The sequence below is a fragment of the Xenopus tropicalis genome, chromosome 4, assembly GCF_000004195.4.
Source record: "Xenopus tropicalis strain Nigerian chromosome 4, UCB_Xtro_10.0, whole genome shotgun sequence".
Taxonomy (NCBI): domain Eukaryota; kingdom Metazoa; phylum Chordata; class Amphibia; order Anura; family Pipidae; genus Xenopus; species Xenopus tropicalis.
The window spans coordinates 151,291,324-151,307,886 of record NC_030680.2 but is presented as its reverse complement, the minus strand read 5'-3'; the positions used below and the strand labels follow the sequence as shown (position 1 = coordinate 151,307,886).

At 50.9% G+C, this 16,563-nt stretch overlaps 1 protein-coding gene across 1 annotated transcript in view; it reads left to right on the top strand.

Annotated features, from left to right (window-relative positions):
- The window catches only part of atg7 (autophagy related 7), a 39,697-nt gene extending 25,576 nt beyond the window's left edge, over positions 1-14,121 (top strand). The window contains 1 exon segment of the mRNA NM_001129922.1: positions 13,143-14,121. Coding sequence (NP_001123394.1) covers positions 13,143-13,175 — 33 coding nt within the window. The 3' untranslated portion in view covers positions 13,176-14,121.
- Positions 14,122-16,563: the final 2,442 nt, after the last annotated feature.

Genomic DNA, 16,563 nt, shown 5'->3' with positions numbered 1-16,563 from the left:
GTGGGGGGGGGGGGGGCTGGAAGGAAGTTGCGCAACGCTGTGAGTGGGAGGGGGTGAAGATAAATATTGCTCAACTACGATTCCCAGCAGCCCCTGTGGACATGCCTGACAGGGATAAAAAGTGATGGATCAGATTGGAACATGGAATCAGTGCCTCTGGCTCTAGTGATTTGGATCTGCTCCTCACACAGGTCCGGTACAGTCTGGAACTGGCCCCACTGGCGCCCCGTAACTTGCTGGGGAGCTCACTGGGGGTGTCAGCTTTGGGCTGGTCCTGCCTCGTGGGGCTTTTGTTTCTGCACAAGTGAGAATTGCCCCACAGTACTCTGTGTCACGTGTTGGATTTCATGTAGTTGGACTAATCACAGGCACTTCCATCCAAAGGAAGCAGAGACAGTCACATGGGTACCGGGAAATACACTCCCCCGTGCAAAGGAAGCAGAGACAGTCACATGGGTACCAGGAAATACACTCCCCCATGCAAAGGAAACAGAGACAGTCACATGGGTACCGGGAAATACACTCCCCCGTGCAAAGGAAGCAGAGACAGTCACATGGGTACCAGGAAATACACTCCCCCATGCAAAGGAAACAGAGACAGTCACATGGGTACCGGGAAATACACTCCCCCGTGCAAAGGAAGCAGAGACAGTCACATGAGTACCAGGAAATACACTCCCCCATGCAAAGGAAGCAGAGACAGTCACACGGGTACCAGGAAATACACTCCCCCGTGCAAAGGAAGCAGAGACAGTCACATGGGTACCAGGAAATACACTCCCCCGTGCAAAGGAAGCAGAGACAGTAACACGGGTACCGGGAAATACACTCCCCCGTGCAAAGGAAGCAGAGACAGTCACATGGGTACCAGGAAATACACTCCCCCGTGCAAAGGAAGCAGAGACAGTCACATGGGTACCAGGAAATACACTCCCCCGTGCAAAGGAAGCAGAGACAGTCACATGGGTACCAGGAAATACACTCCCCCGTGCAAAGGAAGCAGAGACAGTCACATGGGTACCGGGAAATACACTCCCCCGTGCAAAGGAAGCAGAGACAGTCACATGGGTACCAGGAAATACACTCCCCCGTGGAAAGGAAGCAGAGACAGTCACATGGGTACCGCGAAATACACTCCCCCGTGCAAAGGAAGCAGAGACAGTCACATGGGTACCAGGAAATACACTCCCCCGTGCAAAGGAAGCAGAGACAGTCACATGGGTACCGGGAAATACACTCCCCCGTGCAAAGGAAGCAGAGACAGTCACATGGGTACCGGGAAATACACTCCCCCGTGCAAAGGAAGCAGAGACAGTCACATGGGTACCGGGATATACATTCCCCCGTGCAAAGGAAGCAGAGACAGTCACATGGGTACCAGGAAATACACTCCCCCGTGCAGAGAAAGCCGAGACAGTCACATGGGTACCAGGAACAGATGAACAGTTCAGAGACTGCCCCTGGGTTACTGGGCTGTGAGACTGAGACCCCAGAGAGAGAGGGACAGTTCAGAGACTGCCCCTGGGTTATTGAGCTGAGAGAGAGAGAGAGAGAGAAACAGTTCAGAGACTGCCCCTGGGTTACTGGGCTGTGAGACTGAGACCCCAGAGAGAGAGGGACAGTTCAGAGACTGCCCCTGGGTTATTGAGCTGAGAGAGAGAGAGAGAGAGAGAGAGAGAGAGAGAAACAGTTCAGAGACTGCCCCTGGGTTCCTGAGCTGTGAGACTGAGACCCCAGAGAGAGAGAGACAGTTTAGGGCCCATTCCTGTATTCCCATTATTTACCCCTCTGTCTCTCTGGCAACAACTGAAATTCCCTTCTCTGCCCCCCTTATGCCCCGCCCCAAATCTCTAACTCCTCCCCCCGCTGGCATGGGGGGGGGGGGGGGTCCTGCATTTGTTTTTCATTTCTGTTCCCCAAACTGCATTTTCTACTTGTGCTGACGAGAAGACTCCGATAATTTGTGCCTTGATTTGTTAATTACCCTAATTACCCCTGGCACCAGCAGTCTCTGGGGTGGGAGGGAGGTGCCGACGCCCTGAGTCAATCAAACCGGATCCTGGGCCTGTGTCCTGCCTGTGCCGGGGGGGGGGGGGCCCTGATACTGGTGCCCCCCAGTCTCCTGTGTTAGTCTGAGCTCCAGGCTTATCTGTGGCGCCCATCCCACCCTCTCTCTGTCTGTCTGTCTCTGCCGCTCTCTCACTGACACCTCCCTGTCTCTTGCTGCTCCCAGGATTCCTTCACTGAGCTCTAATCTGTCTCTTATCTGTATGGGAAGTGGGGCAAATCCTCCGTGTCTCACCCTGTGAGGTGTCAGATTCTCCCTTCTAATTGCCCCCCCCCCCCCCATTATCTACACAGCAGGGACACATGTAACATGTGAGTTTAACGGGGAAATTCCCTTGTCATTCATTTCTCATTCTCTGCACTGCTGGTTCTGACTCCTGATACAATACAGGATACAGATACACTCCCCCGTGCAAAGGAAGCAGAGACAGTCACACGGGTACCGTGAAATACACTCCCCCGTGCAAAGGAAGCAGAGACAGTCACATGGGTACCAGGAAATACACTCCCCCGTGCAAAGGAAGCAGAGACAGTCACTACGGGTACCAGGAAATACACTCCCCCGTGCAAAGGAAGCAGAGGACAGTCACACGGGTACCGGGGAAATACACTCCCCCGTGCAAAGGGGAGCAGAGACAGTCACACGGGTACCAGGAAATACACTCCCCCGTGCAAAGGAAGCAGAGACAGTCACACGGGTACCAGGAAAATACACTTCCCCCGTGGCAAAGGAAGCAGAGACAGTCACATGGGTACCAGGAATACACTCCCCCGTGCAAAGGAAGCAGAGACAGTCACATGGGTACCAGGAAATACACTCCCCCGTGCAAAGGAAGCAGAGACAGTCACATGGGGTACCGGGAAATACACTCCCCCGTGCAAAGGAAGCAGAGACAGTCACATGGGTACCAGGAAATACACTCCCCCGTGCAAAGGAAGCAGAGACAGTCACATGGTACCGGGAAATACACTCCCCCCGTGCCAAAGGAAGCAGAGACAGTCACATGGGTACCGGGAAATACACTCCCCGTGCAAAGGAAGCAGAGACAGTCACATGGGTACCGGGAAATACACTCCCCCGTGCAAAGGAAGCAGAGACAGTCACATGGGTACCGGAAATACACTCCCCCGTGCAAAGGAAGCAGAGACAGTCACATGGGTACCGGGAAATACACTCCCCCGTGCAAAGGAAGCAGAAGACAGTCAACACGGGTACCAGGAAATACACTCCCCCGTGCAAAGGAAGCAGAGACAGTAACACGGGTACCGGGAAATACACTCCCCCGTGCAAAGGAAGCAGAGACAGTCACATGGGTACCGGGAAATACACTCCCCCGTGCAAAGGAAGCAGAGACAGTCACATGGGTACCGGGAAATACACTCCCCCGTGCAAAGGAAGCAGAGACAGTAACACGGGTACCGGGAAATACACTCCCCTGTGCAAAGGAAGCAGAGACAGTCACATGGGTACCGGGAAATACACTCCCCCGTGCAAAGGAAGCAGAGACAGTAACACGGGTACCGGGAAATACACTCCCCCGTGCAAGGAAGCAGAGACAGTCACATGGGTACCAGGAAATACACTCCCCCGTGCAAAGGAAGCAGAGACAGTCACATGGGTACCAGGAAATACACTCCCCCGTGCAAAAGGAAGCAGAGACAGTCACATGGGTACCGGGAAATACACTCCCCCCGTGCAAAGGAAGCAGAGACAGTAACACGGGTACCGGGAAATACACTCCCCCGTGCAAAGGAAGCAGAGACAGTCACATGGGTACCAGGAAATACACTCCCCCGTTCAAAGAAAGCAGAGACAGTCACACGGGTACCGGGAAATACATTCCCCCGTGCACAGGAAGCAGAGACAGTCACATGGGTACCGAGATATACACTCCCCCGTGCAAAGGAAGCAGAGACAGTCACACGGGTACCGGGAAATACACTCCCCCGTGCAAAGGAAGCAGAGACAGTCACATGAGTACCAGGAAATACACTCCCCCCGTGCAAAGGAAGCAGAGACAGTCACATGAGTACCAGGAAATACACTCCCCCGTGCAAAGGAAGCAGAGACAGTCACATGGGTACCAGGAAATACACTCCCCCGTTCAAAGAAAGCAGAGACAGTCACACGGGTACCGGGAAATACATTCCCCCGTGCACAGGAAGCAGAGACAGTCACACGGGTACCAGGAAATACACATTTATAGGCTGTGGAATTGCCTTCCCCAGGGGACCAGCCCCTAAATGACTCTCTTTAACCCCCCAGTTGTGTTGGACCCGGGGGCGCTGGGCAGTAAGGAGGGAGTATTTGGAGGCCACGTGTGATGATTCACTTTCCTCTCTGCCCTAATTATTTCCCAGTTCCCTCATTACAGTGAATGTTGTTATTTGCTCGTTAGCACCTCTGGCCTCGTTAGACTGTAGGTGCTACTGAGACATCACTAGGCTGAGTGCGCAGCCACAACTGCCCCTCCCTGACTGACCCATTTAGAGAGAACCTGACCTGGCATGTTCCATGCGGGTGTCCTCTGGGGGGTGGGGTGCAGGTTTAATGGGGCCCCACATTCTGGCGCTACAATATTCCCTATCTTTTAGCCTTTAGATGAAGTGCCCCAGGTTCTGATGCCCCCCCTCAAGGAGTATTTAATCATCACTGCCATTGGGCCCTAATCTTACCATTTCCCCATCCGAGTGTCACTTGGCCCCTAACAGCGCCGTGTCGGACCCCAAACTGCCTGTTGGAAGGAACCAGAATCCAATGAATGAAGTTGTGTGGGCTCTGTGGCCCCTGTGTGTGGCCCCCGTGTGTGGCCCATCTGGTGCAAGTGACAACACTCGGCTACTGGGCAGAACCAACTGGCTGCTGATGTGACAGTTGGGTTTTGGGTTAAACACCTCTAATTTTAATATTATTTTCTTGGGGACCCCCAGGCAGCCACTCCATGTAATTGGTCCGTGCAGTCGGTACATGGAACCCTTGCAATTGGCCCGTGCAGTCGGGCCGTGGAACCCTTGCAGTCGGTACATGGAACCCATGTAGTGGGGCCGTGGAACCCTTGCAATTGGCCCGTGCAGTCGGGCCGTGCAACCCGTGCAGTCGGGCCGTGCAACCCATTTAGTGGGGCCGTGCAACCCTTGCAATTGGCCCGTGCAGCCGGCCGTGCAACCCGTGCAGTCGGCCCGTGCAACCCTTGCAATTGGCCCGTGCAGCCAGGGCCATGGAACCCTTGCAATTGGTCCGTGCAACCCGTGCAGTTAGGCCGTGCAACCCATGTAGTGGGGCCGTGCAACCCGTGCAACCCGTGCAGTCGGGCCGTGGAACTCTTGCAATTGGTCCGTGCAACCCGTGCAGTTGGGCCGTGGAACTCTTGCAATTGGTCCGTGCAACCCGTGCAGTTGGGCTGTGGAACCCTTGCAATTGGGCCGTGCAACCCGTGCAGTCGGGCCGTGCAACCCTTGCAATTGGCCCGTGCAGTCGGGCCGTGCAACCCATGCAGTCGGGCCGTGCAACCCATGTAGTGGGGCCGTGCAACCCGTGCAGTCGGGCCGTGCAACCCATGTAGTGGGGCCGTGCAACCCGTGCAGTCGGGCCGTGCAACCCATGTAGTGGGCCGTGCAACCCGTGCAGTCGGGCCGTGCAACCCATGTAGTGGGGCCGTGCAACCCGTGCAGTCGGGCCGTGCAACCCATGTAGTGGGGCCGTGCAACCCTTGCAATTGGCCCGTGCAGTCGGGCCGTGCAACCCATGTAGTGGGGCTGTGGAACCCTTGCAATTGGCCCGTGCAGTCGGGCCGTGCAACCCATGTAGTGGGGCCGTGCAACCCATGTAGTGGGGCCGTGCAACCCGTGCAGTCGGGCCGTGCAACCCATGTAGTGGGGCTGTGGAACCCTTGCAATTGGCCCGTGCAGTCGGGCCGTGCAACCCATGTAGTGGGGCCGTGCAACCCGTGCAGTCGGGCCGTGCAACCCGTGCAGTCGGGCCGTGCAACCCGTGCAGTCGGGCCGTGCAACCCATGTAGTGGGGCCGTGGAACCCTTGCAATTGGCCCGTGCAGTCGGGCCGTGCAACCCATGTAGTGGGGCCGTGCAACCCGTGCAGTCGGGCCGTGCAACCCATGTAGTGGGGCCGTGCAACCCGTGCAGTCGGGCCGTGCAACCCATGTAGTGGGGCCGTGCAACCCGTGCAGTCGGGCCGTGCAACCCGTGTAGTGGGGCCCCGCAACCCGTGCAGTCGGGCCGTGCAACCCATGCAGTGGGGCCGTGCAACCCGTGCAGTCGGGCCGTGGAACCCTTGCAATTGGTCTGTGCAACCCGCGTAATTGGGCCGTGTAACCCGTGTAATTGGACACATGTTTCAGACGTGCTGAACAGCAATAAAAACACCATTTGCTGCTTTACTCTCAGCGCGTTCCGGGCCCTCACAGTTTCGGCTCCGTGTCGCACACTGACTGCAAATTCCGGTTGCCATGGTTACGGCTTTCCCAAAAGCGAAAAGGAACCGACCTCCCATCGTGCATTGAATTTTCAGGAGAAACACAGCAACTCTCAGCCCTGCTAGAAGCAAACAGCTATTACTGTGAGGCACGGCCCCCAGGGGCAATCAGGGGGCAACTAATGTCAGGGTCAGGGGTACAAATCATCCTTGGGCGCAACTTTAGGCAGTCACCCCCTCTCTTATACAGCTCCACTGCATACTGTGCTGCCAGTGGTTGTTGCTCTGTCCTTTCCTACCTAGCAACGGCAACGGGGGTCCCTTCCTCTCTGTGATTTTCCTTCCCTGGTAACAAAGGGTGCAGTGGGTAATTCTATGGGGGCAGATAGGTTACGTGAGGCTTTGGGCAGGCAAGTAAGGGAAAATGGGGGTGCAGACTTAGTTTTGGGGGGATGAATAATAGCAGGGAGGCGCAGAGGTTGTAGTTACACAAGTTACACACTGGTTCCAGAATTAATTGTAGAAAATAGATAGAAAATGAGAAACTGACTGTGGCACAGGCTAAGACTAACCCCAATAGCTATATAATGGGATCTGTCATATTTATGGGGCTGTTTATCTCTAAATGACCCTGTTACACAGCAAATAATTCCCTCTGCCATTTACCCTTTTATTCTTCAACCAACAAATGTATTTGTAGCTGTAATATTGGTGTGTAGGCGCCATCTCAGTGCCTTGTGCCTGAGTCTGAGCTTTCAGCCAGCGCTACCCATTAGAACTGCTTTCAGCTAACCTATTGTTTCTCCTACTCCCATGTAACTGGAGGAGTCCCAAGCCGGACTTGGATTTCTTACTACTGAGTGCTATTCTGATACCTACTGGGAGCTGCTATCTTGCTCCCTTCCCATTGGATCTTAATTGATCTCCATTCTGTTCTGATCCCTACTAAATACCATGTGACTAGCTATATGGCGCTGCCCAGTTAGTGCCTGGCAGGGACCATTTTGCCCCTCAGGCTCCCCCCCAGTGCCCCAGTTATATATCAGCTCTGTGTGCTGGGGTGTCAGTGCTAGGAAGAGGATATAGAGTGTTTGTGTGTGGCTGAGAAATTACGCCACGCTGGGATTAATGGGGGTCACGTCTCTGGCTGCTGCGAGACCCCCGCATTCCCTGTCAGCGCTCTCTGTGCCACAGAGTCACCGGGAGTTGCCGCAGGGAATCCCGCAGGATCTCTAACACCAGATCCCTTGACTTCTGGGCCAACTCCGCCTCCTCGTTGCAAGTTCCCCTTTAAAGGTAAAGCTGTGGGTCATATTAGGTCTGTAACCCAAACCTGTAGGCTCCTGGGGGGGCAGATAAGGATCAGGATTTACCCCCGGGGCCAATTCTGCACTCACTGTCACTTTAGAACCAGGACGAGGCTTCGATTTCCACCATCAAAGAGCAAAGGGCACGGGGTAATATCTACACTGGGCTCCTTGTAACTTGCACAGACCCCTCCTACAGGGCCTAGTGATCAGCAGCGGGGGCCCTCTATATAGGGGGATTAATTCAACTACAACTCCCAGCAGCCCCTGAGAGCCTTTGTGTGTAGCTGGAACATTCTGCCTTCATCACCTTGCCTTACTATACACACTGTCCCGCTGCTACAGCCCATTCCCGAACATCACCTTGCCTTACTATACACACTGTCCCACTGCTACAGCCCATTCCCGAACATCACCTTGCCTTACTATACACACTGTCCCGCTGCTACAGCCCATTCCCGAACATCACCTTGCCTTACTATACACACTGTCCCGCTGCTACAGCCCATTCCCGAACATCACCTTGCCTTACTATACACACTGTCCCGCTGCTACAGCCCCTTCCCGAACATCACCTTGCCTTACTATACACACTGTCCCACTGCTACAGCCCATTCCCGAACATCACCTTGCCTTACTATACACACTGTCCCGCTGCTACAGCCCCTTCCCGAACATCACCTTGCCTTACTATACACACTGTCCCGCTGCTACAGCCCCTTCCCGAACATCACCTTGCCTTACTATACACACTGTCCCGCTGCTACAGCCCCTTCCCGAACATCACCTTGCCTTACTATACACACTGTCCCGCTGCTACAGCCCCTTCCCGAACATCACCTTGCCTTACTATACACACTGTCCCGCTGCTACAGCCCATTCCCGAACATCACCTTGCCTTACTATACACACTGTCCCGCTGCTACAGCCCCTTCCCGAACATCACCTTGCCTTACTATACACACTGTCCCGCTGCTACAGCCCCTTCCCGAACATCACCTTGCCTTACTATACACACTGTCCCGCTGCTACAGCCCCTTCCCGAACATCACCTTGCCTTACTATACACACTGTCCTAAAGTTACTGCCCCTTTCTCAGATACCAGCTTGCCTTACTATACCCAGTCTCCCACGTTCAATGGATATATGTATATTTTTCCTTTACGTTGCCATTTCACTTCAGTAGAGTGCCACAAAGAGTGGGACCCAGGGCAGTTGCCCCCAATAATTACCCCCGCTGGCCCCATTAGCTATAACTCTTATGTTGGGGGGGGGTTCCTTTCCCACCCAGTGACCTTTCCAAACTCCTCGTTACTTTGGTGACAAATTTAAAACTCTTAGATTTGAGCAGCTTCCGGGTCCAACCACCCAGTCTGTGCCACGTGTGCCACGTACCCCTCTCACCCCTGTGTTAACCCCATGTATTAACTGTTTCCCTCATGTTTCCCTGCCCCCCCCCCCCCCCCCCCAGTGTAACCAATCCCAACTGGGCCAGCCTTTCCCCATAACTGAGCCCATTCCCTTTATCAGCTTAGTCGCTCTTCCCTGTACTTTCTCTATTTCATTACTGCCCCCCCCCTTATATATTTATATATAGTGACCCCCCCTTAACTGCCCCTTCCCCAGTGTAACCAATCCCAACTGGGCCAGCCTTTCCCCATAACTGAGCCCATTCCCTTTATCAGCTTAGTCGCTCTTCCCTGTACTTTCTCTATTTCATTACTGCCCCCCTTATATATTTATATATAGTGACCCCCCCTTAACTGCCCCTTCCCCAGTGTAACCAATCCCAACTGGGCCAGCCTTTCCCCATAACTGAGCCCATTCCCTTTATCAGCTTAGTCGCTCTTCCCTGTACTTTCTCTATTTCATTACTGCCCCCCCTTATATATTTATATATAGTGACCCCCCCTTAACTGCCCCTTCCCCAGTGTAACCAATCCCAACTGGGCCAGCCTTTCCCCATAACTGAGCCCATTCCCTTTATCAGCTTAGTCGCTCTTCCCTGTACTTTCTCTATTTCATTACTGCCCCCCCTTATATATTTATATATAGTGACCCCCCCCTTAACTGCCCCCCCCCCCCCCAGTGTAACCAATCCCAACTGGGCCAGCCTTTCCCCATAACTGAGCCCATTCCCTTTATCAGCTTAGTCGCTCTTCCCTGTACTTTCTCTATTTCATTACTGCCCCCCCTTATATATTTATATATAGTGACCCCCCCTTATCAGATTTGTCTGACATGACCTGTCCTTCATAAATCCATGCTGATTTCTACCCATAATGCCATTCTCCAGAACATAATTCTAAATATGATCCCTTAAGAAGCCTTTAAATAACTTGCCCCACAGACGTTACCAGGGTCGGACTGGGTTGTGGAGGGCCCACACCCATAGCGTACCCCCCCAAGGGCCCCCCTAACCCCCCTCACAGGGCCCCCCACGGGGTCTGGGCTGCCGGGGGCCCACTAGAGCCGGGGCCCACTAGAGCCGGGGCCCACTGGGATTTTTCCCGGTGTCCCGGCGGCCCAGTCCGACCCTGGAACGTGACCCAAGGGTGGGCCTTGGAACCCCTCTATTGTATACACTTTAGGAAAGAGCTGATTTAGCACATTTTCTGTATCAGTTATAATCACATTATTACCATTATTTAAAGGAGCCACACTCTCTTTTTATAATTAGTATACTTGAAAAAAACCTTTTTGGGGTTAGTCTTAGCCTGTGCAGCAATCAGGGCCTCACTTTCTATCTTTGCCTACTGGATTGCTGCTTTACAACATTGTTACAGTGTTTATATTCATTAAATGCAGCTCCTGCCCCCCCAGACTTGTAGTTAGTAAAATCTTCCCTTTAGTTCCCAGTTGGGCCACACAGGGGTGCTCCTGCATTTACTACTTAAGGGATTAAATTGAGAACAGTAATTGAATATTATTATAAAAGACCATTCCTGCTGTGGGTTTTTAGCAGAAAGCCTATTGCCCCAGTCTGTGCTCGGAAGCGCTGCCCTTATGGAGCTAAAATTTGCTTTTATGAAATTCACAGGCTCTGTTGCCCCCGGGTATATTTGCTTTTTGTGCCAAACATGAAATAAGATAACATTATGGTCACTATTACCCAGGGGTTCTGGTTCTGGGTCATTAGAGATCACTAGATCCAGTACAGCATGATTTCTGGTTGGCTCCTGCCCAACTTGTGACATGTAACTGTTTATAAACATGTTCCCATTAACTGCCCCGGCGGTACTGTTGCCCCAGTCAGCACCTGGGTAGTTAAAACCCCCCATTATCATTACTTGCCCCAAACTTGCAGCCTTTTCTATTGGCACAAACTGATCCTCTCCCTCTTTACCTACATTAGGGGGTCATTATCTGTCCCATTAATTCATTTGCTGGACTTGTTACAATCTGTGAGAAGCCCCACCCATAAGGCCCCGCCCCCTAGCTTCCAGCCATCAATTTACCCTTTATATTGGCCTTTAGATCCTGCCCAACAAACAGACAGACCCCTCCTTTGTTTAATAATAGGCACAGATCTGCCTTGGTGGCTAAACTGTCCCATTGGGCTGTTTAAAGGGGAAGTTCACCTTTATGTTAACTTTTAATGGCCAATTATAAGCTACTTTTCAATTGGTCTTCCTTATTTATTTTTTATAGTTTCTTTTTAATTATTTGCCTTCTTCCTCTGACTCTTTCCGGCTTTAAGATAGGGGGTCACTGACCCCGGCAGCCAGGGGGAGGCTACAGTTCTATTTGTTAATTTATTTTATTTCTTTCATTTGTTATTGTTACTTTTTATTCCTTATCTTTCTATTCAGCCCCTCCCCTATTCATATACCAAACCACTCCCTGGTTGCTAAGGTAATCTGAACCCTAGCAACCAGATAGCTGCTGAAACTCCAAACTGGAGAGCTGCTGAACAAAAAGTGATATAATTTAAAAACTACAAATAATAAAAAATGAAGACCAATTGCAAATTGTCTCAGAATATCCCTCTCTACATCCTACTGATAGTCAACTCAAAGGTGAACTTCCCCTTTAATGGTGGATACAAGTTACTTTGCTGAAGGCTCGGTTGCCCCCAGTCCTGCCGGTTCCGTTCCGTGTTATTTCCCAAGTCGGAATCTCCCAGGGAGGGGGCGGGGCAACGAGCGGCACAAACAGGATGCGACTTCCCCAATGGCTTGTAGCCGAGCAATAGGGATGTTGTGTTTGGCAGCCCCAGCGCCTCTCATTCCTGCCTCCCATCATCTCAGCTTGAACCCCCTTTTGGGGCGGAAGTCCAACTCCCTCCCACCCTAGAGATTTATTGACAGAGAGGGTAATACTATAATGGCTTCTCTACATCCTTGGGACTTTCAGTATGATGTACAGAGGGATATTCTGAGACAATTTGCAATTGGTCTTCATTTTTTATTATTTGTAGTTTTTTAGTTATTTCATTTTCAGTTCAGCAGCTCTGCAGTTAGGAGTTTCAGCAGCTATTTGGTTGCTAGGAACGAAGTTACCTTAGCAACCAGGGAGTGGTTTGGATGAGAGACTGGTATATGAATAGGGGAGGGGCTGAATAGAATAGAAAGTTACAAAAAGTAACAATAAGAATAAAACTGGAGCCTCACAGAGCAATAGGGTTTGGCTGCCGGGGTCAGTGACCCCCATTTGAAAGCTGCAAAGAGTCAGAAGAAGAAGGGAAATAATTCAAAAACTATAACAAATAAATAATGAAGACCAATTGAAAAGTTACTCATAAATGGCCATTCTATAACATACCTTAAAGTTAACTAATATTCTGAGACAATTTGCAATTGGTCTTCATCTTTTTATGTCGTACTTTTTAATGATTTCACTTTTTGTTCAGCAGCTCTCTACTTTGGAGTTTCAGCATCTGGTTGCTAGGGCCCAGATTGCCTTAGCAACCAGGGTCTGGTTTCAATGAGAGACTGAAATATGAACGGGAACAAAAGTTATAAAAAGTAACAATAATAATAAAACTGGAGCCTCACAGAGCAATAGGGTTTGGCTGCCGGGGTCAGTGACCCCCATTTGAAAGCTGCAAAGAGGCAGAAGAAGAAGGGAAATAATTCAAAAAGCATAAAAATAAATGCTAAAGACCAATTGAAAAGTAGCTTATTATTTCCTAATTATCAGGGCCCCTGAGTTCCTGATTGGTTCCCAGTTATGATGAGAATCGGTGTATGTTGAGAACATTGCTGGGCACCCCCAGACTGGCTTGTGTGTATTTCAGGGGCTTCACTGCTGGGGGTAACATTATGTGGGGGCCCCCGGGACATGTTAGTGCTCCTAATGGAGCTTTCTCATTCTGTTTCCTTTGTTTCTCCCCAGATCTGGGACATGAGCGACGATGAGATTGTGTGAAGAGTAACAGAAACGAGTGACCCCCCCCCCCGTGCAATATGGCGTCGCCCTCGCCGCACCCCCACCTATGCAGAGAGCCGCACTGTGTTACAGAATCTTTATTAAAATACATATCTGTATAATAACCTGCGCCCCCCCCAGAGCTCTGCTCCTGCCCCCCCCAGATTCAATTATTTTTATAGTTTTTTGTTTTATTTCTAAATATTAAACTGCCCCTGTGTTACCCCCAGGGTACCCGGTGTTTGCCCCAAGGGCCCCAGTGTTACCCCCAGGGTACCCGGTGTTTGCCCCAAGGGCCCCAGTGTTACCCCCAGGGTACCCGGTGTTTGCCCCAAGGGCCCCAATGTTACCCCCAGGGTACCCGGTGTTTGCCCCAAGGGCCCCAATGTTACCCCCAGGGTACCCGGTGTTTGCCCCAAGGGCCTCAGTGTTACCCCCAGGGTACCCGGTGTTTGTCCCAAGGGCTCCTTTGGTAGCCCCAGGGTACCCGGTGTTAGCCCCAAGGGCCCCAGTGTTACCCCCAGGGTATCCAATGTGTCCCTTATGGGTATTCTTGTTGAATATCAGCTCTGTAAATATCTGCCCCGGTGCATGCTGCTATATTTTTCTTGCCCCACATACAGGGCGCTGGCATGCAACTGCGCATAAGAACCTGCGACTGTGCCCACCCCCCCCAGGAACTGCAGAGAGAAAAGGAGGGGTTATTTATCAATAGAGATATTATATTTTTCATTGTAAGCAGGTTCGTGCCCCAGAAATGGAGACCAAGGTAACTGTGAGTGGGGCCGGGGGGCCGGGGCAGGGAGGGGAGTTACCAGCAGGATCGTTGGAACTCTCTCACTCACCTCATTTTTGTAACAAAATATTTTCTAACATAAAAATGTTTCGGTTCTGTATAATGATCCATAAAGTTCTAGTTCTGCTCAAATAAATCTGTCCGACAAAATCTTGATTTTCTTTTTCTTCTTGTCATTTGTGCTTAGTACAGGGGAATCCCTATGTGCCATAGTTTTATGGTATCTCTCTGTACAGGCTATGGGCAAACTTAGGGGGCTGTTCCTGCTGAATTGTGCTTAGTACAGGGGAATCCCTATGTGCCATAGTTTTATGGTATCTCTCTGTACAGGCTATGAGCAAACTTAGGGGGCTGTTCCTGCTGAATTGTGCTTAGTACAGGGAAATCCCTATGTGCCATAGTTTTATGGTATCTCTCTGTACAGGCTATGAGCAAACTTAGGGGGCTGTTCCTGCTGAATTGTGCTTAGTACAGGGAAATCCCTATGTGCCATAGTTTTATGGTATCTCTCTGTACAGGCTATGGGCAAACTTAGGGGGCTGTTCCTGCTGAATTGTGCTTAGTACAGGGGAATCCCTATGTGCCATAGTTTTATGGTATCTCTCTGTACAGGCTATGGGCAAACTTAGGGGGCTGTTCCTGCTGAATTGTGCTTAGTACAGGGGAATCCCTATGTGCCATAGTTTTATGGTATCTCTCTGTACAGGCTATGGGCAAACTTAGGGGGCTGTTCCTGCTGAATTGTGCTTAGTACAGGGGAATCCCTATGTGCCATAGTTTTATGGTATCTCTCTGTACAGGCTATGAGCAAACTTAGGGGGCTGTTCCTGCTGAATTGTGCTTAGTACAGGGAAATCCCTATGTGCCATAGTTTTATGGTATCTCTCTGTACAGGCTATGAGCAAACTTAGGGGGCTGTTCCTGCTGAATTGTGCTTAGTACAGGGAAATCCCTATGTGCCATAGTTTTATGGTATCTCTCTGTACAGGCTATGGGCAAACTTAGGGGGCTGTTCCTGCTGAATTGTGCTTAGTACAGGGGAATCCCTATGTGCCATAGTTTTATGGTATCTCTCTGTACAGGGCTATGGGCAAACTTAGGGGGCTGTTCCTGCTGAATTGTGCTTAGTACAGGGGAATCCCTATGTGCCATAGTTTTATGGTATCTCTCTGTACAGGCTATGGGCAAACTTAGGGGGCTGTTCCTGCTGAATTGTGCTTAGTACAGGGGAATCCCTATGTGCCATAGTTTTATGGTATCTCTCTGTACAGGCTATGAGCAAACTTAGGGGGCTGTTCCTGCTGAATTGTGCTTAGTACAGGGGAATCCCTATGTGCCATAGTTTTATGGTATCTCTCTGTACAGGCTATGAGCAAACTTAGGGGGCTGTTCCTGCTGAATTGTGCTTAGTACAGGGAATCCCTATGTGCCATAGTTTTATGGTATCTCTCTGTACAGGCTATGGGCAAACTTAGGGGGCTGTTCCTGCTGAATTGTGCTTAGTACAGGGGAATCCCTATGTGCCATAGTTTTATGGTATCTCTCTGTACAGGCTATGGGCAAACTTAGGGGGCTGTTCCTGCTGAATTGTGCTTAGTACAGGGGAATCCCTATGTGCCATAGTTTTATGGTATCTCTCTGTACAGGCTATGGGCAAACTTAGGGGGCTGTTCCTGCTGAATTGTGCTTAGTACAGGGGAATCCCTATGTGCCATAGTTTTATGGTATCTCTCTGTACAGGCTATGAGCAAACTTAGGGGGCTGTTCCTGCTGAATTGTGCTTAGTACAGGGGAATCCCTATGTGCCATAGTTTTATGGTATCTCTCTGTACAGGCTATGAGCAAACTTAGGGGGCTGTTCCTGCTGAATTGTGCTTAGTACAGGGGAATCCCTATGTGCCATAGTTTTATGGTATCTCTCTGTACAGGCTATGGGCAAACTTAGGGGGCTGTTCCTGCTGAATTGTGCTTAGTACAGGGGAATCCCTATGTGCCATAGTTTTATGGTATCTCTCTGTACAGGCTATGGGCAAACTTAGGGGGCTGTTCCTGCTGAATTGTGCTTAGTACAGGGGAATCCCTATGTGCCATAGTTTTATGGTATCTCTCTGTACAGGCTATGGGCAAACTTAGGGGGCTGTTCCTGCTGAATTGTGCTTAGTACAGGGGAATCCCTATGTGCCATAGTTTTATGGTATCTCTCTGTACAGGCTATGGGCAAACTTAGGGGGCTGTTCCTGCTGAATTGTGCTTAGTACAGGGGAATCCCTATGTGCCATAGTTTTATGGTAGCTCTCTGTACAGGCTATGGGCAAACTTAGGGGGCTGTTCCTGCTGAATTGTGCTTAGTACAGGGGAATCCCTATGTGCCATAGTTTTATGGTATCTCTCTGTACAGGCTATGAGCAAACTTAGGGGGCTGTTCCTGCTGAATTGTGCTTAGTACAGGGGAATCCCTATGTGCCATAGTTTTATGGTATCTCTCTGTACAGGCTATGGGCAAACTTAGGGGGCTGTTCCTGCTGAATTGTGCTTAGTACAGGGGAATCCCTATGTGCCATAGTTTTATGGTATCTCTCTGTACAGGCTATG